The sequence below is a fragment of the Piliocolobus tephrosceles genome, chromosome 1 (genome assembly GCF_002776525.5).
Source record: "Piliocolobus tephrosceles isolate RC106 chromosome 1, ASM277652v3, whole genome shotgun sequence".
Lineage (NCBI taxonomy): Eukaryota > Metazoa > Chordata > Mammalia > Primates > Cercopithecidae > Piliocolobus > Piliocolobus tephrosceles.
Genome location: NC_045434.1, coordinates 31997666 through 32018752, shown reverse-complemented (window position 1 = coordinate 32018752; position 21087 = coordinate 31997666). Strand labels below are relative to the sequence as shown.

Here is a 21087-nt window from a genome sequence, read left to right as displayed (position 1 = left end):
TGTTTAGCAAAATATCTTAATAGTTCATTTTAGTTATAAATGTTGAAGCCCTAGAGCATAGTTTAGAAGGATTCACAGAGAAGAGAGAGAGATGGAGACAGAAAACAATCTAAACTGCTCTCCATAAGAAATGAACAGTTTTTTTACACATAATGGGAAACTTTTGTGGGTGTGTATCTGTATTTTGTGTATGTTCAAGCATAGAAAAATATAAAAGATTGCATACCAATTATTAACACTGACTACATCAAAGAGTAGAATAAGAAGGAGATAGGAAATTATTATTATATTTTTTCTATATACCCCTGTGAATTCTTAAATTGATACAATAAGCCTGTTTTAGTTCAGAATTTCAAAAGCCAGGCAGAAGAATTTAGACAAGAGAAGTTTTCATCACCCCAAGTCTACTGCAAAACCTGCATGCACACAAATGCCTGTGTGCCTTATGTGGAAACTCTTCAGAGAGATCATGAGAAAGGGGCTGTATCTGATTAAAATCCAGGAAGAGAGAAGAGAACATTCACAGGAGATGAGGTATGAGTGATACAGAGATTTTTAGCAGTAACAAGAAACTGGAACAAGAAGTGACCATGAAAACATAAGCCCTCTAGAATTCAGACAGCCCTTGGGCCAGTAAATAGGACTTACCACCAGATAAGGAGTAAGAGATTTGAGCCCATTTTGTGTAGATAAGATGGTATTTGGGTAGCAAATACCACGAAAGTTCAGAAAAGGAAAAGGCCAAGGTAGAAAAAGTTAGCCTTGAAATCTTCATGGAAGCTCCAGGACTGAATTGAGCTTTGAAGGATACGAGGATAGAGACAGGCAGAGGGGAAAGAATTTAAGAAGTCATCTTGTCCCCTTGCTTTTCAGGTGACAGAAATTCTGTTACAATTTTGGACTCTGCTATGAGATGAGTGCTGACTCTGTTAATATGCCTATAATTATCTCTGTTTATATTTGACCTTTTTAAAAAAAAAAAATTTCTGGTGCCTGAGAACTGGTTTTAAATATCTGCAATGATTGTGCAGAGAGGCAGGTCACCATCTGCCGCTTTTCCCACCTTGCTCCGGGATGAGTCACCACCCTAAGTGCCTGGCCTAACTCCCAAGCATCTACTCTCTGATCCACATGCACGCGCAGTGATGAGGTTTCCATCTCCTGTGGCATTTATTATGCCAATTCAGGGCATTCCCTCAGGCAAGCTCCCAGGTGACAAGGACAAGATCATGTAAACAACCTGACACACCTTCAAGTGGGTTCACAGTCAGCCCTGCCTTCCAACCAAGAAGCATGAAAACACTTCCAAACAGGAAGGATGAGAAAATCTGTCCTTTTTCCAATGGGAATAGCCCATGAGAGGCAAAGCTAAAATGGAAGCAGGCTTCCTGGAGAACTGAGAAAAGTCATGCTGTCATATTTCAGGGCTGATAATTGGAACTCCATTAGGACAAGCACACTTCCATCTCACAAAACCTGTGCATGTGTATGTGTCTGTGTGGTTGGGGAAGAAGGGGCGGTGGGAGGAAAAGAGGGAGATAGATACACGAAATGAAAAACTCAGACCATCCTAGGCTTACTGATTTGAGCTAAACAAAATACTCTCAATGTGCATCAATGATCAAGGAAATCACTCTAGTATTAATTCTGAAATTGGTTTGCTCCACACCTTTAGTTAGCTTTCCCTGTGCCTCTCTTTTCCTGTGTGCAAAATGACAACACTGATAGAAGCCATCATAGCGCCTCCCGAGAGTGCTGTAAAGCTTCTAGAGATACTGCTCAAGTCCTCTGAAAAAGGCACTATATTATATATGAAATGCCAAGATCTACCACATTAGTAAGAAAGGGAAAAGGATGTCTGCATTTTAATAGTAACCTATTAATGTAATAAAAAGCATTAAAATTATTTCTATATATTGTGTTTAAGTTAACTCGTGTATTCCATCAACATCGAGCAGTAGGGCCACAGTGGGATGGGTAGATCCTGCACCTGGGACTCACTGTGTCTGGAGTAAGATTGGGATTGTCCACCAGACACCACCATGCCCATGGCGTGGAGGGAGTTCACCAAGACAAAGCATCAGGCAATGCTCTCTGTCCCAAGGGTTAGCCATGACATTGTCACCTACATTGCTGTTTTCCAGATCTCTCCACTCCTCAAGGGCTACAATTTAAGACGATCACAGAGACCACCGTGGAGGTGCAGTGGGAGCCCTTCTCATTTTCCTTTGATGGGTGGGAAATCAGCTTCATTCCAAAGGTAACACTCACCTGTTAGACTGTCAGACAGACTTATTTGGAGTATTTGTACCTTTAGCTTGGAATCAGGGGCAGCAAGGAAGGCGCTACCCAATATCTCTCTCCATGCCATTAAAGACACAAAATGGCATGTTGTGGGTGTCTGGGATATAGAACATTTCTGTGACAAATATGTGGTAATGACCCACTGACAAGAGTAACTCCAATCATGGCACCCTGACCTTGCAGAACAGAGGATGCGGGAAGCAGCCACCAGCTCCAGCTCTCTGCTGAGATAACTCTAGGGCCTGATGAACCATGGTTTTGGTGAGCGTGAAAGCCAGACCCTCAAAAAATTGAGGCTTCTCTTTAGAACATAAGAAAAGCCAGACTGAATCAGTTACATAATCAGTCAAAAGCTTCATTCTGTGCAGAGAGATGCACCAGAGAAAAGTCAGCTTGCGTGGCATCAATCTCTAAAGGTTACAGACATAACACAAAGACACCTTGGCTCTCCTGGATTACTCATAATAAATTGTAGCCTATTAATTTAGCAACTTCTTTTATTAGTCTATGACTTTTAAAGTATCCTAAGATTCCTTTCTACTCTTTAAGGCAGTATTTCTTTATTTTCTTAATTCTAAAACTAACTTTTCCGAATTGCCAGAGGTACATGCCTGGCTCCAGATTTCCAGAATTTGTTGACCCTACCAGTGTCCTCCCTAACTGTACCACACATGAGGATATAAAGCTCAATCAGACTCCTTCCCTCTGTCTTTATTCTTCAACATCAAAGAACATTTTTTAGCCATTCATCAGACTTAATGACAAATGATACATTTTTGGCTAACAAGACTATGATTTCACCATCCTTTTACTCCAAAATTCTTAGAGCCGTGAACTGTTAGAATTACAAAAGACCTTCAAGCTCACAGGGTACGACCCCTCATTTTACATCTAGTTTAGTTTAATATATAGAGACTACGATTCAGAAAACTTGAAGGACCCCTCATTTTACATCTAGTTTAGTTTAATTTATAGAGACCGTGATTCAGGAAACTTGAAGGACATCATACAACTAGTTGGTGACAGGCTTAAAATGAGTACCTGGGCCTCCACCTCCTATCCCAGGGCTCTATTCACTAAACCTGTATGCCCCATTTTCTTATGTGGATACAGTCACATCATAGTCACATTCACAGCAAGGTAAATATATCTAAACAGACATCTGTACAAATATGTCTTATTTAAGTTAAAATGATAAATGAAATATGGCAGGCAATTGAGTTGTATCACAATTGGAACAATCAAGTCACCTTGTTGCTCAGGAAGAAAAAGTTATGCCAGGTTCTACTGTTACATGTATCCAATACGTAAAACTCTAATTAAAAGAGAAGCTGACCAGGGAATGCCAAGGCCAAATGCATGGCCACATGGTTTAATAACTGTTGTGATCTGTAGGTTGAGGCCACTGGGGGGCATTCATGACACTGATTTATAAGAGTATGGCTATAAATTACATATAAGTCACCCTGGGTACCATAAATAGAGGCCAAAGAATAGGGGAGAATGGCAGTGCCCTCCAAAAAAGGCCCTCTTGTCTCCTCCACTTCTGAGGACACTCATAGAAAGTACATGGAGAGAAAGAAAGAGGGAAAGATAAGATAGAAAGATAGATAGTAAATAACAAATTCTAGATTCAATCTTGTGAAGTTACTCTTTCTCATTGTCTCTTCCCTCTTGTCTCCTTCTTTGCTTCTTGTTATTCTCTTTTTCCAAGCTTCCTTTTTCCTTTCTTTGTACTTCATGTTTGGTTGTCTCACTGAGTCCTAATTCATCCAGGTGGAGGGGAAACAAGACATTGACAGATTCACACTGAATGTAACACCATGAGAAACTCCAGATATAGCAAAATATTAGCTCTGGCTCATAAACAATTATCTCATGGCAATGTCTTAGTTTGACATGTGTTGTGTGTGTATATAAAGATGTTTACACACAAACACACATGACTATCCTCTTCTAAATAGCCAGAGGCATGTTCATTACGATAAATGCCAAAAAGCTCTGATGAATGTTAACCGTAACCATCAAACATTTGATCATTGGCAAAAGCCAGTCTGCACCACCTCATGATTAATTTTTATTGGCAAACTCAGCAAACTCAGGAGAGCTGAAAGAAATGTTCCTAAAAATTGACCCTCCATTTGCCAAATCCTCATAGGGTGGTGTCTTTCTTGTGGAGTCCATGGGGAGTTATTTCTGGCGCCAGATACTCAGCTGTCAGCAAGGAGGAAAGAGACTTCGCCCTATTTTAAATTCACAGCCCACAATTAGTATTCCACACCTTTATCTTTCTCTCATCAGATTTCTTTCCCAGTGACTTTTCTCTTTTGCTTTCTCTGCTTCTCCCCACTGTCCAGAACAATGAAGGGGGAGTCATTGCTCAGGTCCCCAGTGATGTTACGTCCTTTAACCAGACGGGACTAAAGCCTGGGGAGGAATACATTGTCAATGTGGTGGCTCTGAAAGAACAGGCCCGGAGCCCCCCTACCTCGGCCAGCGTCTCCACAGGTGAGTGCCTCCAACCCTTCTCCCTAGAGCTGCCTACTAGGTCACTCGGAAAAGAACCACAGAATTCCCCAAGGAGTGCAGAGACAAAAGAGGTGCTAGAATTTCTCCCAGAGCTGGGACAATTCTGGTACCTGGCGATGGAGCTACTCTACCAGATGCTTAGCTCATCACCTTCCTTATTACTCATCCTTACAAGCACTGACATCTGGGAGAGTGTTTCATGGAGACAATTCTTTTTTAACATTTCCATTATATTTATTCTGATCTTACTCATGAAGAAGCCTCATTTGTCAGCCCCTGGTGTCAATGAGCTTTGGAAGCAGCAAGAGCTGACTCACTCTTACCTGTGATGATATTTGGAGAAAGTCATCTGAACCTTCCCAAACCTCAATTTATTTTACAAGATAAGCAAGAATAATTTATGATCAACAAGAGTACCTCCTTCATTAAGTTAATATGAGGATGGAATTAGATAAAGCACACAAAGCGATCAGCTCTGTGCTGATGAGAGTGAGTGCTCAATACTTGGTATACACACATATACTCCGAACATACTCAGAAGTGAAAGTGGTGGAAACAAGTCATTCGAAAGTAAGGAGGTATGGGTTGGGTCACTGTTCAAGGTGATGGCTTAAGTCTATTATTATTTCATCCCACAGTTCACCTCATTCAAGATTATTATATTTCCAGGATTGATTCATTAATTGTCATATTTTGCCTAATTGTTTCCTTAGCTAACAAAGAATGTTCAACTTCAATGCTGTAAATTAGCTATTGTGATGTATCAATGTGTGTCCTCACCAAGTATGTCTTGAAAGTTATACATAGCATCTGGCATAAGTTTTGGTTCTTGTTTTATTGTTGATGGAGCTGAAACTCAGAGGCTAAGCAACTTTCCCTGTCAGTAACAGAAATTGAGATAGGTGACTATTGGTACAGCTTTATGTGTTTTTCATAAACAGAAATTGATGTACCAGAAAGCCCGTTTTAAGTTCAGGACAAAAGGCTGAGTTGACCAGAAATGAGACCCACAACACAATGTAATGAGACTACGTTTACAGATTAGTGATTCATGCTCCACTATTGAATACAAACCAAACAGCATCAGGTGCCGAGGCTTAAGCTCAGCTTAGAAAACATTGGTTCAGAACTATTGTGGTAGTAGCTTGTGTTCCATTAATGCACCAAGGTTCTATGGCAGTGCCTCAAGGCTAGAATCCAGTGGAGAGCCAGACCTCTAATTACTCTTTCTTCCATGCCTCCAACCAGGACAGCTCCACTTTGATCTGTTTTATATTTTGTACATCCAATTAAGATTTTTGTCCTTTAAAAAAAAAGTTTACCACCCAAAAAGCTTTCAAACCATTGTCTAATCCAAAAAGTATGTTTTAGAAGAAACTCTGATCCAGAGAGAGTATGTTTTTTAACCATGAAACCTAAAGTGCTCTGTAGGAATCCCTCCAGAAGGCTGGTGGCTGAGGTTTTCCGCAGCTCTGTTCCCCAAGGTTATGCTGTAAACTGAAGAGTTGACATTTCATAACTTGGGGGCAGAAAGGTGTGATGCCCTTGCTCACTCACCATATAAAAGTCACAACAACACTGCTATCACAAAAGACAGGTTAACAAGAGACAAGAGAAAGCATAACAAATTTATTTAATCAAAGTTTCACGTGACACAGGAGCCTTCAGAAATGAGGACCCAAAGACGTGGGGGATATTATCTGTTTTTATGCTTAGGTTTGAGGAAGAATGGACAGCCATGTAGAAATGTAAATGGGCAAATGGCTATGATCTACTGGTAATAGTCTAAAGGGGAGACCTAGCAAGGCCTGTCTGCTCAGATTCTTCTTGGCCTCTCTGTGAAGCATTTCTTCTCCACCTCCTCAATGGGGCAGGACCCCACTGGAATGAGGGTCCTCAAAGGAGAAGGGAGGAGGGAAAAAGTGACCTTTCTAGGTTTTATGGCTTGCTTTGGGGAAGAGGAGTTCTAGTTTCTATGACCTGCCTTGAGGAAGAGGAATTCTGATTTCTGTGAATCACTTCAAGGGGAGAAGAAGGGTCAGGAGACAGACGGGAGGACTGCAGATGGTCAGAAAAACCTTGCTTGCTTCTGGGGCTGTTTCCGAAGCTCTTTCATTCCTCTTTAATTCAAAGCACTCAGCACACCAAGGTGCCAAACTTTGGGGTGTCCTGGGATGAGCCCAACAATAGCAGGTGCAGCTTCTCCTCTTCTGATATGAAATGTTTCAAGGTGTCCAAATTATTCCTGTGATTTGATATTAAGAAAGTATTAGTAAAAGACAAAAGGCTAAAAGGAGAAGATGGTTCATAAGAGGACAGAAAATGTTGCAGTTGAGGAATGTTTTTCTCCTAGAATATTGAGAGACCCTAGAGAAGGTAATTCAGCCTTGCCTTAGTCTTATAGTCAAATCACATTCTTATAACATTTGCAGTATTTTGGGGTTTGGCAGTTCCTTAAGATTAAAATTAAAATTCCAGATCTAGAAATTTGTGGTAAAGCTAGGCAGAATTATTTTCATTTAAGAAAAAATGTCCTTAATATTTTGGCATCATCTACAGAATCATGAAGAAATGGAAAAACATTTATTCTAGTTTACTTTTTGAGCAGGGGTTGTGTTTGTTTAGACATTAGGACCAAAGCTGAAAGCAAGTTGATACCTCCTTGATTGGAATGGAACATTGCTACCAAGTGGCCAACCAAAGGGCAGAATCCAAGAGTGGCTATGAAAAAGACGGTTGGCTCCCAGTCCTGTGTGCTGTTTTTAGGAAACGATTGTTTAATTATTTCCTTCTGCTAAGGGCTGACCTACACCAACCCCCTACTGTGAAGCTCTGTGTCCTCATCAGGCACTCAGGCTGCCTTCTTCTAGGCAGGCCATTTTGTGAATGCAAATTACAAGACCTCCCACAGCTAAAGCCCTTTGTGCTACATAATCACATTTTAATATGTTCAATCCATTATGATTAGGGTTTTCTGGATTTAAAGAGTTGAAGGACAAAAGCCTTTTGTGGTCAGTTGCATTTCCCTGACACCTTCCCCCCCCCCCCCCCCCCCCCCCCCCGCCCCGCCAAAAAGCTGGTTTATTGAAATGCTTCCCCTTCTTTCTCATGGATAAAGAAGATTTTCCATTTATTTCATTTACTCGACACACATTTACTGAGTATCTACTATGCTTCAGATATCAAGCTTACACAGCACCTAGGAGGCCACTTCCCCCATTTCATAATTAAGTTAGATTAAATGTCAAAGGCCTAGGTTATCTAAAACCACCAAATGCAACGTGCTGAAAAGAAGCCGGATATATTCTGTTAAATCACATTACTACCTCAAATATGAAAACCAGGAGTTCATTTTAACTCCAAACCAGGTGGCACCCAAGTGGTCTGGTGATTTTCATTTTAGCTAGTGCTGGACCAAGAGTCCTAAGCAGCTTAAGAGAGAACAGGACTAGGCTAAGACCCAGAAAGAGGGAGGAGTACCCAAGGGAAAGGCTCAACCTTGAAAAACTGAGAGGCTCAAGGTCAGTCTAAGACAGTCCTGAGGGAGAAACTTCATTTTGGAGACAGAGTAGGAGGTGGGCCAGAGTGGACTGGATAGAAACAAGTCTTAGTCAAGGCTCTCCAGTAACAAGGAAGAGAGACTTACTTAAACCAGCTGAAGCAGAATAGAAAATTTACTGGAAGGACACAGAGTGTCTCATGGGAATCCCAGGGCCAGAAATGCATCTGGGCCTCACAAAAGACTTGCACCAGAAAGTGGAACAACAAGAATCAAATTATTCCATATATCTTTCTAGAAACTCTGCATGGCCACTGGTTTCCCTCTCCCTCTCTCCCCTTTTCTCCAGATCAAATGGTTTCTATATCAGTATCAGAATGGTAGAAAATGGCCACACCAGAGCTGGCTCTGCATGGTCCAACACAGGCTAATTAGAGAACCAGAGTTCTGGTTTTAGTTCCAAATCCTTAAAGAATATTAACGTTAATAATCGGCTCCAGCCAGAAGGGTTCATAATTGGCTCTAGCCCCAATAATAAATGAAAACATCGAGGCAAGAGCATGTTGGCCATGCAGACATCCCATGAGAAGTTGAGAAGACCGTTTCCTATTCTCCTCACTTGGCTGTTTCTTTTTCTTTCTCCTTCTACATTCCCTTACCTCCCCATTATCTAATTCAGTATGAACAGAACCTCAAGGGGGTGCTGGAGTCACAGGTGGTGGGCCCTGCAGGAAATCCACCAGCTTTCCAGGTGTTGCCCTGACCTGCACAGTGCCAGAGGCTAGGGCTTATGAGGGACATACACTGGAGAACCTGGAAGAGGTGACTGTAATGCCCTTCTGGTGTAGAAATATGCCAGAACAGATGGAGAAAAATGACCCATAAGAGGCTATTCCAAAGCTGGGGTCCTTTTTATCCTTTTATCCAGAGGAGCAAGTTTACCCAGAAGGCATGTTTCATGTCCTCAAATGCAAGTGTCTGTTGGTTTTTAAATGGTCTTAGTAACTGTGTTGACTGGGCTGTTAGAGTGGCTGAACAGGAACATCTTTTGAATACTCATTATGACCTCTTTGGCAACCAAGCTGGAAGTCTTGGATGTTTAGGCAGTCTGGTCATTTCCTAGGTCTTTCCTCAGGGCTCAAAGAAGGTGAGAGCTGAGTGGCAGAAACGTGCCAGAAACCCAGTTCTCAATTCTCTGTCCCATGACCTCCAGAAAGAAACAGGGCCGACTCTTTCAAGCCAGCAAGTGCCCTTCCCCTGCTCAGACTGGGAAGTGCCATCACCTGAAAACTACAGCCTGGTAAAAGAACAATTAGACCAAAATTCAGGGGAACCAAGGCAAACTGCATGTCCTCAGGAAAGATACTTCATCTTACTGTGTCTCATTTTCCTCATCTGTAAAATGCAATAATAATAGCCATCCTCTCTCTGACTGACCAGACTTCCATAAGGAGGAAAAGAGAGAGCTGACGCCCAAGGTTTATTTCTCACTGAAACTTTTTGTTCTATTTGATCCTTCTCATTCAGTCATTGACGGCCCCACGCAGATCCTGGTTCGAGATGTCTCTGACACCGTGGCTTTTGTGGAGTGGATCCCCCCTCGAGCCAAAGTCGATTTCATTCTCTTGAAATATGGCCTGGTGGGCGGGGAAGGCGGGAGGACCACCTTCCGGCTGCAGCCTCCCCTGAGCCAATACTCAGTGCAGGCCCTGCGGCCCGGCTCCCGCTACGAGGTGTCAGTCAGTGCTGTCCGAGGGACCAACGAGAGTGATTCTGCCACCACTCAGTTCACAACAGGTAAGGCTGTGGTGGGGTAGAGAGGCACAAGGAGGGAAAGAGGGGTGGAGCCAGCCGGTGGTATCATCACAGCAAGAGGGGTATTAGGAATGAGGCGAGGTGTGTTAGAGCATCAGCCTTGTCACAGACACTGCGAGAAGGAAGTGAGAGATGTCCAGCATAGAGAAAAAGCAGCACGCCCTCACTAGGAGAGGAAAACTAGCTTCTCATCCTACCTCTACTGGCAGCTAGATCTGTGCTTGATATAAAGCCTTCCCCACTATGGGCCTCAGGTTTCCCGTTTGTAAAATGACAAGTTTGTCTTGAACACATGCAAGCATCCGTATTGCTAGTTCAAATGGCAATTTTGTGAGAATTCAGGAAAGGTGTCTCTTTTTCAAGACACATTCTTACCATTTGCTGGAAATTATCATAAAAATTCTATCAACCTACAATGACTACACCACCATGATGGTGTGCATTGGCATTATGCCAAGCCCAACCTGTACAACTCTAAGCAGACCTTCTGACCAATTCTGTGATTCACCCTGTAAGTAATGGCAGTAAGGCTCATATGAGGCTGATTCTCACAGATAGGAAGTTAATAAAGCCCATGTAAAACCTGCCTTGCTATGGTGACCACCCATCCCCACATTCTCAAGGCCACTGGGACTCTTAGAGCTTTGCCAATAGTTGGGAAAGGCCAGACCTCAGGGTGACTTGCTCCCTGACTTTCTCAGTGCCCATCAGTCTGGCCAGCTAGTGGGCTAGTTGGATAGGCACCATCCAAAGGATGGGCTTCCTGGCACCCTCATTAGGTAAATAAGGGCCTGTGATCAGATTAGTGATTGTGTCTCTCATCTGGATTCTCAGTCTCATCCTCTTTGCCTTGGGGTGGTCACATGTCAAATAATATCTCTGCCAACTCCAAGTTGACCCAGGGATCAAAGAAAACTGATAACATCTGTAAGATCTAAGACCAGCATCTCCGGGTGAGGTAAAGTTGAAGAATCACTAATTCAAGAATTCTACCTTAGATTGTGGCATAAGAGCCTGCCACAGAATGGAATGAGTCCAGGGTTTTCACGAAGATTCAATAAATAAATAACACCCCTGTGCTCCACTGGGCTTAAAATCAATTGATAAATTGGCCAAAAGTGAAACAGATGGACACCAAAATGTCCCCTAGATTGCAGCATGTAACTTAGCATCATGGCCAGATGGGTTTGCAAACTGGATGGCCACTGTGGACCTGGGCAAGTCTCTCCATATGGCAGAAGTTGGGAGACTACCCAGGTTAGGACTTACAGCATGGAGGAACAAGTAGAGGCCTGAACACTTGGAACAGCCTGTCCCACAAGACAGGGGAACAGAAGGGCAATACCCAGGTCCTGCTGCAAAACTCACCATTTAGGTAAGCTCATTTTCTCCAGCAAAGGAGAGACAAGAGCCTAGGAAACATCAAGGGCAGGGAAGAGCTTTCCCATTAAAAAGGAGCAAATGCAGACACTGATAAAATGGGGAAGGCAAGGTTTGATTCTGAAAAATACTCTTTTAGGTTTTCTCTCCAGCTCCTGGGCTAGATGCCACCCTCTCACCCAGGGGGTGCCCAGTGGGATTTTTACTGAACATATCTTGGGATCCCGAATGACCAAATGTGCACCTTGAAACAATGAACTAAATTCTGCCCATTTCTTTTCCCTTCTGTTTCCTCACTTAACCAAAGACATTCATGTCCCTTCTTGGTTAATTCTAGGTCAGCTTCTCATTTCCCACCTCCACAATACCACTTGCTTAGGAGGGTGGTATTGTCTGTGGACAATGAGTCCTGCATCCTTTTCTTAATTTCGGGATAGTTTTGTTTGAAAAGTGGTTTCTTTGTGCTCTGCTCTGATAAGGAGTTTGAAGCGGCAAAAAAAGAGAGGAGAGCTCTTAAGAAGCATGATGAAAAACAAATTCTTGATGTTCAGGTTGACAAGATGGAAGCAGGATTGGCTGGTGGCCCAGGAAAATTCCGATCAAGACAATTACATTCTGCCTCCTAGGAGCTCCCCCTGAGTTTCAGTTCATTGCTACATGGTTTTCTGTTTCCTTCAGTTCATTGCTACATGGTTTTCTGTTTCCGGTTGCCTTGTGGATTGGCAGCTGTCAGGCGGCTGACTTCTCAATACAGCCTCAGCCTACACCTCAAATATGCTCCCCTCTGCTGGAGGAGGGTGAGGGGAAAGAAGGGATGAGGAGATGCAAACAGCATTGCAGACAGATTCTCCAGGCCTGGGTTGGCAGATGCCAGTTAAATGATGAGAGGGTACCCAGACCCTCGCGATGAGGCCCTCAGTCATTTCAGAGCTCTGCTTAAATTCAAATTAACCAAAGCGCTTTTCCAGGTGATGGCTCCGACACTAGGAGTGCACTAATTGCACAGGCAATTAAAGCAGAGATTTGCTTCCTGCGTGGTGAGTAGGATATTTGCTTGGGTCTTAGAGCTGTTCTGAAAGAGGAAAGAACCCTGAACAAAGCACACTACAGCCTGTGATTGGAGAGAAGCCAGCCCAGAAAACCCAGAGGCCAATCTCCAAAACCCCTCCCTGCCCTCAGCAGCTCTGGTTTCAGTTGCCCTCAGGAGGGAACTCCTGGCACCATTTCTCTCCTCTGGAAGCCTTCTCTTTAAGCAGACCCCTCAAGGTTCCAAGCACAGGCACCAGGGCATCTGGTCAACCAGAGGCTGCTGTTTTGACCTGAATACCCCAGATTTCTCTTTATTGCTATTATAGGTTGAATTGTGTTCCATAAAAAGACATTGAAGTCCTTATCCCCATACCTGTGAATGTGACCTTATTTGTATATTGGGTTTTTGCAGATAATCAAGTTAAAATGAGGTCATTAGAGTGGGCCCTAATCCAATATGACTATGTCCTTATAGAAAAGGGAAATTTAGGCCCAGAGACAGACATGCCCACAAGAAGAATACCATGGTGAAGATGAAGGCTGAGATCGGAATGATTCTTGATTCTTCCACAAGCCAAGAAACGCCAAAGATCACCAGCAAATCACTAGTAGCTAGGAGAGGCATGCAACAGACTCTCACTCACAGCCCTCAGAAGGAAGCAGCCCTACAGACACCTTGACCTATTGGCTGTGAGACAATAATTTTTTTTTTTTTTTTGAGATGGAGTCTCACTCTGTTGCCCAGTCTGGAGTGCAGTGGCATGATCTCAGCTCAGTGCAACCTCCGCCTCCCAGGTTCAAGCAATTCTCCTGCCTCAGCCTCCCAAGTAGCTAGGACTACAGGCACCTGCCACCATGCCCAGCTAACTTTTTGGATGTTTAGTAGAGAAGGTGTTTCACCATGTTAGCCAGGATGATCTCGATCTCCTGACCTCATGATCTGCCCGCCTCGGCCTCCCAACGTGCTAGGATTATAGGTGTGAGCCACCATGCCTGGAGAGACAATAATTTCTATTATTTAAGATACTCAGCTGGTGGTGCCTTGTTATGGCAGTCCTGGGAAACTAATAGGAACATTCAAGTCCCGACAGTTCAAGCCCCTACCTGCTTGGAAGTGATGCCACTCTAGGACTCTTCAGGAAGTTCTTTCACAGTTTTAAGCTGGATGGCACTTGCACCTCAACCAAGAATCTGGCTGCAAAGAGCAGAGTAGGGCTTCCCGCTCATACAAGGCCAGCACCCTCACTCAAAGCTATCCTTTTTTCTGCACCTTCTCACCCCAACCATTCTCAATGCTCCACAGCTGAAATACTTAACAGGACTTTTCTAAAACTTGATGTATGTTTATCGAACACCTACCAGGTGCCAAGAACTATTCTAGGCACTGAGGCTACAGAATAAACAGATAGACAAGATCCTGGTTCACATGAATTACATTCCAGTGGAGAAACTGGACAAGGTAGAAGAAAATAAACACCCAAAATTATTTTGATTATGAGTACTATGATGAAAAGTGAAATGAATGATACAGAGGCACGACCATGTTGAATCGAGTAGTTTGAAAAAGGCTTCTCTGAGAAGGTGACGTTTTAACTAAGACCTAGATGACCTAAGCCATGTGAGGATCTGGAGAACATTCCAGGCAAGGGCAGAAGCCAGTGCAAAGGTCCTGAGGTAGGAATAAGCTTGATGAGTTTCAAGAGTAGAAAAAAAGCAATATAGCTGGAGCACAACGAATAAGCATAGAAGTCGTACATGGTGATATCTGAGAAGCACGCAGGGCTGGATCACACAGAGCCCTGCCGGCCACAATTAGGAGTTTGTAACAGGAAGCAACAGAAAAGTTTTAAGCAAGGGAATTACTTAATCTAATTTATGTTTTAGAGACTAGACATGTCTATTCCATAGTCTCCAGTCTCTCCACACGACCTCCACTAGACATCTGGCTTTGCCTTGCTCTTGACTGACTGACGTTGCAGAGAACAGCTCAGCTCCCACCTACAGGGATGCCCTCAGTGGCCCCTCTCTCCTAGAGGTCAGACTTCAAGGCCAGAGGGAGCAAACAATTTCACTTCATCCTAGCTCTAACAACCGTCTTTCCAGACCTCATTCTCAGGATTGACTTCTCTCAGGATCATTGACATTGGAGGTGTCTGGTCCCTTCAGAGACAACACTGCCCCTTAATCCACAGGCCACAACCGCTGTGATCAAAAATACAAAAAAAAAAAAAAAAAAAGAAAAGAAAACCCCAAAGCATAGTCTAACATTTCCAAGGCTTGGGGTTTTAGTTGTGAAGAGCACTAGGTAGAAGTCTCAACCTTAACCCTAAACCTAAATTAATTTTGCTCCAGTTCAGTTTGAGCTGCACACCTCAAGCCCAGTCCAGTCCCTTTGCCCAGCCTCTCCTCCTGCGTGAAATTTAGGGGCATACAATGCAGGGGCAGGTGTTCCTCCACATGCCCATCTATCCAAGAGCCTCTCTCCATCCAACTGCTAGAGAAATAACACACATAACACATCAAGAATACATAGTATCTGGCAAGCTAAAGTACAGTGAGTGAGGAAACATTTCTTGGGAAAACAAGCTGCAGAGACATAAATCTGCTAAAAGATTCACCCAATTTACATCGCTAAACAGAACACTTCTCACTCCAAAGCCTCTGCACTCAGATTGATTCACAGCATTTCAGTCTTCCACAAGAACAATTGGTGGAAACTTGCCTTGCATTTGCAAATTAAAACAGTCCACTCGAGGTTTTCACAGAACGAATGGCTAGTTCACTCCAAAGCTAAATTCAGGTGTCAAAGGCAAGAACTATTTTAAATGTTTTAAGTGACAGTTGTTCTGGGCATCACGTTATTGCACTGTAAGTTGTTTATGCTGTTTCTGCCCAAAGAAGCTTTAAGAGATAGCCAGCCCTGGGAGAAAAAAAGCAGTATCCCCGTGGTCTTTTTGTGGCAACCCCAGAGAACAAGCACTGGGGTTGATGGAACTCAGGAAAAGCTTCAGCGGCAACAGGAAGCCAGCCCAGGCCTTGGGCACCTATTTTTGTACAGGGCATCATGCTGTGTACTGTCCATGGATTGCCTAATCCATGCAACAACCTGAAATGTTGGTATTATTTGTCCCTTTTACAGAGGTGGCCATCAAGGCCAAGCAGGGTTAAAAGACTTGCTCATGGTTCCATTATCAAAGATGTCAGAGCTGGGGATCAAACTGAAGTCTGACTCCACAGCCTATATTATTTCTGCTACATCACATCGTCCATATATGTCTTACCTTTATAGCTGTGTTTATTCAGGTAAACACAGAGGAAGGCACCTTACACTTCAAAATCTTGAAATCAACAGTCTTTTTGTTTAGCAGTCAAATTTGATATTGTTCTATTCCATCTCCATCACTCGGGAGCTGGCTCTGATTTTCTCCTACTGGGGTTTCCCTTGTTTTGTTTTTAAGCGTATGATGTTGGCTGGTTTATAGAACGCCACTGGAACTCTTAAATGGAAATGGGAGAAGCATAAAGTGTATTGATCTCCAGCTCCCAAGTATCACTCTAACCTGCCCAAGGAATTTGTCATGGCAGACCAAAAAGCTAAGGATAGCCACAGTGTTCACTCAAATGTGAGCCAGAGGGTCAGGGGGTGTGGGCCGTCACCACCAATCTTTTCAGAGTTCAAGATACACCACAAATGTACATTACATTATCATGTGTGATGTTGGTGATGTCTGTCTATTTGTAGAGATTGATGCCCCCAAGAACTTGCGAGTTGGTTCTCGCACAGCAACCAGCCTTGACCTCGAGTGGGATAACAGTGAGGCCGAAGTTCAGGAGTACAAGGTTGTGTACAGCACCCTGGCGGGTGAGCAATATCACGAGGTACTGGTCCCCAAGGGCATTGGTCCAACCACCAGGACCACCCTGACAGGTGAGTAAGACCTATCTCTTAGGGTTATGCTGGTTGCTGAGTCTACACCCTCACAGTTCTCTCCCCAACCCACACACCTTACAAACCCATGGCCAATTCCTATTGATCTCATCTCCTAAGTGCCTAGCACATATGTCTAGTACTGTCCATTGTACTGCCATCACCTGTTCTAAGCTACTAACATCTCCTTTTTTTTTTTTTTTTTTGAGACGGAGTCTCTCTGTCACCCAGGCTGGAGTGCAATGGCACGATCTCAGCTCACTGCAACCTCTGCCTCTCGAGTTCAAGCAATTCTCCTGCCTCAGCCTCCCAAGTACCTGGGATTACAGGCATCTGCCACCACGGCCGGCTAATTTTGTATTTTTAATAGAGATGGGGTTTCTCTATGTTGGTCAAGCTGGTCACAAACTCCCGACCTCAGGTGATCCACCCACCTCGGCTTCCCAAAGTGCTGGGATTACAGGTGTGAGCTACCGCACCTGGCCTTCCAGTAACTTTTTCAAAGTACATTTTTGATTATGCCATTGCACTATGCAGATATTCCAGGGACTTCCCGCTGCTCTTAGGATAAGCCCAGACCCTTAGTGTGGACACCAGGCCCTGCCTGGTTTTCCCCTGCCCTCTCCAGACTCACGTCCCACCCACATATGCTGGTGTTTTCTGGGCTCCAGGCCCATAAGTCTGCTTCTTTCCATTTCTCAAATACGTTTTCCCTCCTGCTACAGGGCTGGCAAATGCTGTTCCCTCTGTCTGATAGGAACCTCTTCATCTAGCCGATGCAGACTTTCCTTTCCACTCCCAGGTTACTTCCCACTTCAGGGAGCCTGTTTGGTTCCTGGAAGAGGTCAGTTCATTCTGTCCAGCAGCCTCATCTTGCCAGTTTCCACTCACCTCCTAGCACTCCTCAGGTTATCATTTTACATGTGTGGCATGATTATTTGACTATCAGTCTCCACCCTAAACCTAAATCTCTGTGAACATTGCACCATATTTGGTTTTGCTCATCATTGAATCTCAGAGTTCAGCATTTCCCGAATGAATGAATGAAACTGCAAAAGTTCACTACGACTTGGGCGTGGCTTGCAAGAGTTCACTGATAAAATGAGAGCCGAGTCATGCTATATGCACCCTGTGAAAAGTTTGGGTTTATTCTTAAGGGCAATGGAGAGTCACTGAGGGATTTTAAGAAAGGTGATGTAATGACTGGATCGTACAGAGAAGGGCAAGGTCAGAGGCAGGAAGACTGGTTAGGAGGCTGTTGCTGGAGTCAAAGGGAAATGATGATGGCATGGACTAAGGCAGTGTCCTTGGTCACAATGATACCTGGCTGGGAAGCGTTCCCTGTCCCCTGGGAGTGTGAGACCCAGTCAACACCACTCCTGGGGCCTCTGGCTCACCCATCCAAGAAAACCTCCCTTCCCAAACTCACCAAAGGGTAGAAGACTGGAAATGGGGGCGCGGTTTTCAGATGAAGGAGATGCTGTGCAGAACAGTCGTGGACCAGGAGCTGCCAGTGTGCTCACAGACAGAGATTCTGTTTAGTTTGTGTCTTGGATTCCTACAAAAGTATTTGCTGTCTTGGTAGACAAGGGATACACAGCAAAGAGCGCTTACAGTAAACAAGGGCAGTATAATCAAAGCAGTTTTCCTCCCAAGTTGAAATCCCAGACCGCCTTGCCAAATACAGCCAGTTAAAGTAAATATAATAAATGCCTTTTCCAGACAGACGCACTCCTAAAGGCACAGCAAGGAGATCGGAAGATATGCTGACCAAGCGGATTAACAGGGGTGAATTAGGCAGAGAAAGGATAGACCAGCTGGCATAGGGCCTCGCAGAGAGCTTGAAACAGTCACAAAAATTAAGCTAAATCCCCCCAAAAAAACACAAAAACTGAAATGATACAGAAGGGAACTGATTCTAAGTGCAGTCCATCCCTGCCTAGAGCCGCAGGCTAATTTGGTAATTAGCAGTTACATAAAATCAATGGCTAACTGTTCAGATGGAGGATGAGCCATGAAATCATGAGAGAGACAGAAAACCCAGACACGTCCTAGTTCTTATTTCCCTCTACTGGGAAAAAAGAAGATTCGACACTCACAGATCATCTGTCTTATTCCAGGCACCCTCATACAGTCATAACTTCTTTAATCTTCACAACCACCTCATGAGGTGGGTATGGTTAGCATTCCCATTTTACGGATGAGGAAACTGAGGCTCATGGAGTTTGAAAACTTGCCCAAGTTCACAAAGCTAGCAAGGGGCACAGCTGTTATTCAAACCCACTCCTTCTGAGTACCAGTCAGAAGGTTACCCTTCCATGGCTGCTTCCACTAAAGAAGTAAAATGTAAGGGACAGTCCAAATTTAAATGCCACAGACCTAGAAGGGATGGGAAAATTATTATTGAGTATGGGGCTTAAATAGGTTGATTTTTTTGTTACAGTCAGACTTTAAACATTTCAAATATATATATATTACATTACATTTATATATTACACATAATTATCTCAGGGAGCTCACTGCTGGGGAGATTTATAAAGGCAAATAGCTTAACATAATTTAAGAAGGGATTATTGGCACATAAGGAAATCCAGTGTATCTCTACTCGCTGAGATGCTAGGTGCAAGGATTGTTGGTTCTCCTGCTGAGGCATCTGGGGGAAGAGAAGGGAGAGCCATGAAAAAGAGAAAGGGACAAAAGGGAGAAGTTTGACTGTGGCTCTAAAACGTTGTGCTTTCTCTCTCACTCTCTAACTTGGAGCCTAAAAAGTTAAGTTTTTCAGCCTCCAACACCTGTATTCAGACTCAGTTTGATTTGATTGCTGTGCTCTGTGCAATATGCTAAGAGCCTAGACTTTCAACTCTGTACCCAGGCTTGCCACTTACTGTGTGATTTGGGACAGTTGACTGAATCTTTCTAAACCTCTGTTTCTTCATCTGTTAAAGGGGACTGATACCACCGACCCCACAGTGCCATGAGGCGTTCATGAGACAATACATTTAACGAGCTTAAGGTAGTGCTTCTGACAACAAACTACTCAGTAAGTGGATGGCAGTGGTGAAGAAGAAAGAGATGAGGAGGTCTAGAGCTACCGGATGGTTTAGGACGTTCTCCTTTAGTCCAGGTGGCCTAGTGGTTTAGAACCTTGCCTCCCACAGCGTGGTGCAGCCACCAGCAGCCCGGGCATCACCCCCAGAGACGTTGGAGGCCTCTTCTCCCGAGAACTACCAACCCAAAGCCTGCATTTTAGGACCCCTGCTTCAAGGAAATCCATGAAACTCACTTAGAGCACAGCTTCGGAAGTCACCCCACTCAGGGGTGAGACCAGCTTCATGAAGTGTGCATCCTTGAACAAGTTTCTTAAATTTCCTGCACTTCAGTTTTCTCACCTGAAAGACATCCTATCTACCTCATTGGGTTCTTGTGAGGATTAAATGAAATCATACATATATCCCTATTCAAGTACTTAAGATGGAGTCTGGCACACAGCAAGCACTCAATACCCATTTGATTTTTTATTGGTATTGAACCCCACAAAGCTCAGACCTGGAGCCATGGCTGCCTGGCCTTTTCCAGGCACAACGTCAGGCCCCCTTTACTCTCGCTATTGACTCTCAACCCTTAAAGCTCTGTGGCACCTGTATTTGCCATTCCCTGCAGGAGCCCTTGTCTCTGAGTCCATTTTCCTCTTTGCTGTAGAATCCAGGCCCTTCCTGACTCTCCTGGTCTCGGAGACACTCCCAGGGCTGGCTGGCAGCAAGTACCCCCTCTCGACCTCCCTCTTTACAAATGTTGCCCTCTGCCACACAGAGTCCAGGCTGGGGCCCAAAATTCAAAACATTCCCCTGCCCCCCATTATTCTCTGTAGGCAATGTCCAGAGAATTCCTTCTGGGATATGAATTTGCTTCTGAACAATAGACTCAATGTCTGCAATGACTTTTTCTCTCTGCTCTGGTGGCTTCTGTGTCCTTAATAAGTCTGTCTTAGGCTCAGTCATTTAGCCTGTGTGGTGTCTGTTTGGCCTGTGCACCACACCTATAGTCCCAAAGGGGTCCTTGAGTGTTACACACCTTACCAGCCAGATTAGAACCTGGCACCATGTAACAGGGTACAATACCACTCTGCTTTCTGGGCAGCAACAAAAAGAAATAATTTAGAAAACTCCATGTAGAGAGAGGGAGGGAAAGAGAGAGAGAGGGGAGGGAGAAGATTTTTAGTTGCTGATTGCAATTTAGCCAAAAACATCAACTTCCCTGCCTGGGACTAATGCAAATTATAAACACTACTCTGGCCTTTGTGTACAAGGTGACTGCTCTAATCTGCCATCAAAAAGGCATGTGGTTGTGTTTTTGCAGTAGGGGAGGGGACTTGCCCTCAGCCATCCACACTCTCTCACCTGGTCTTCCCTCATGAACAGAAGCCTAGGATCCTTGAGGATTCTCATGACTAGGAAATAAGGCAAAACGAGCCAGGCCCATGTGGTCACAGGAGCATCATGCTCTCACAACCACCCAAAGCCTGTTCATCGCACGCCTCACCCACTCCACAGGGCACCTGCCTGTGGGCCTCATGGTGGCACTTGCCAACCTGCTGCCTCTCCCT

At 44.2% G+C, this 21087-nt stretch overlaps 1 protein-coding gene across 2 annotated transcripts in view; it reads left to right on the top strand.

Annotated features, from left to right (window-relative positions):
• Window positions 1–21087, top strand: part of TNR (tenascin R) — a 413725-nt gene that overhangs the window by 341628 nt on the left and 51010 nt on the right. For both annotated transcript variants that reach the window (XM_023207213.2, XM_031935622.1), the window contains 4 exons: window positions 2145–2260; window positions 4662–4812; window positions 9860–10129; window positions 16299–16484. In XM_023207213.2, the coding sequence (XP_023062981.1) occupies window positions 2145–2260; window positions 4662–4812; window positions 9860–10129; window positions 16299–16484 (723 nt within the window). The remainder of the gene's footprint in view (window positions 1–2144; window positions 2261–4661; window positions 4813–9859; window positions 10130–16298; window positions 16485–21087) is intronic.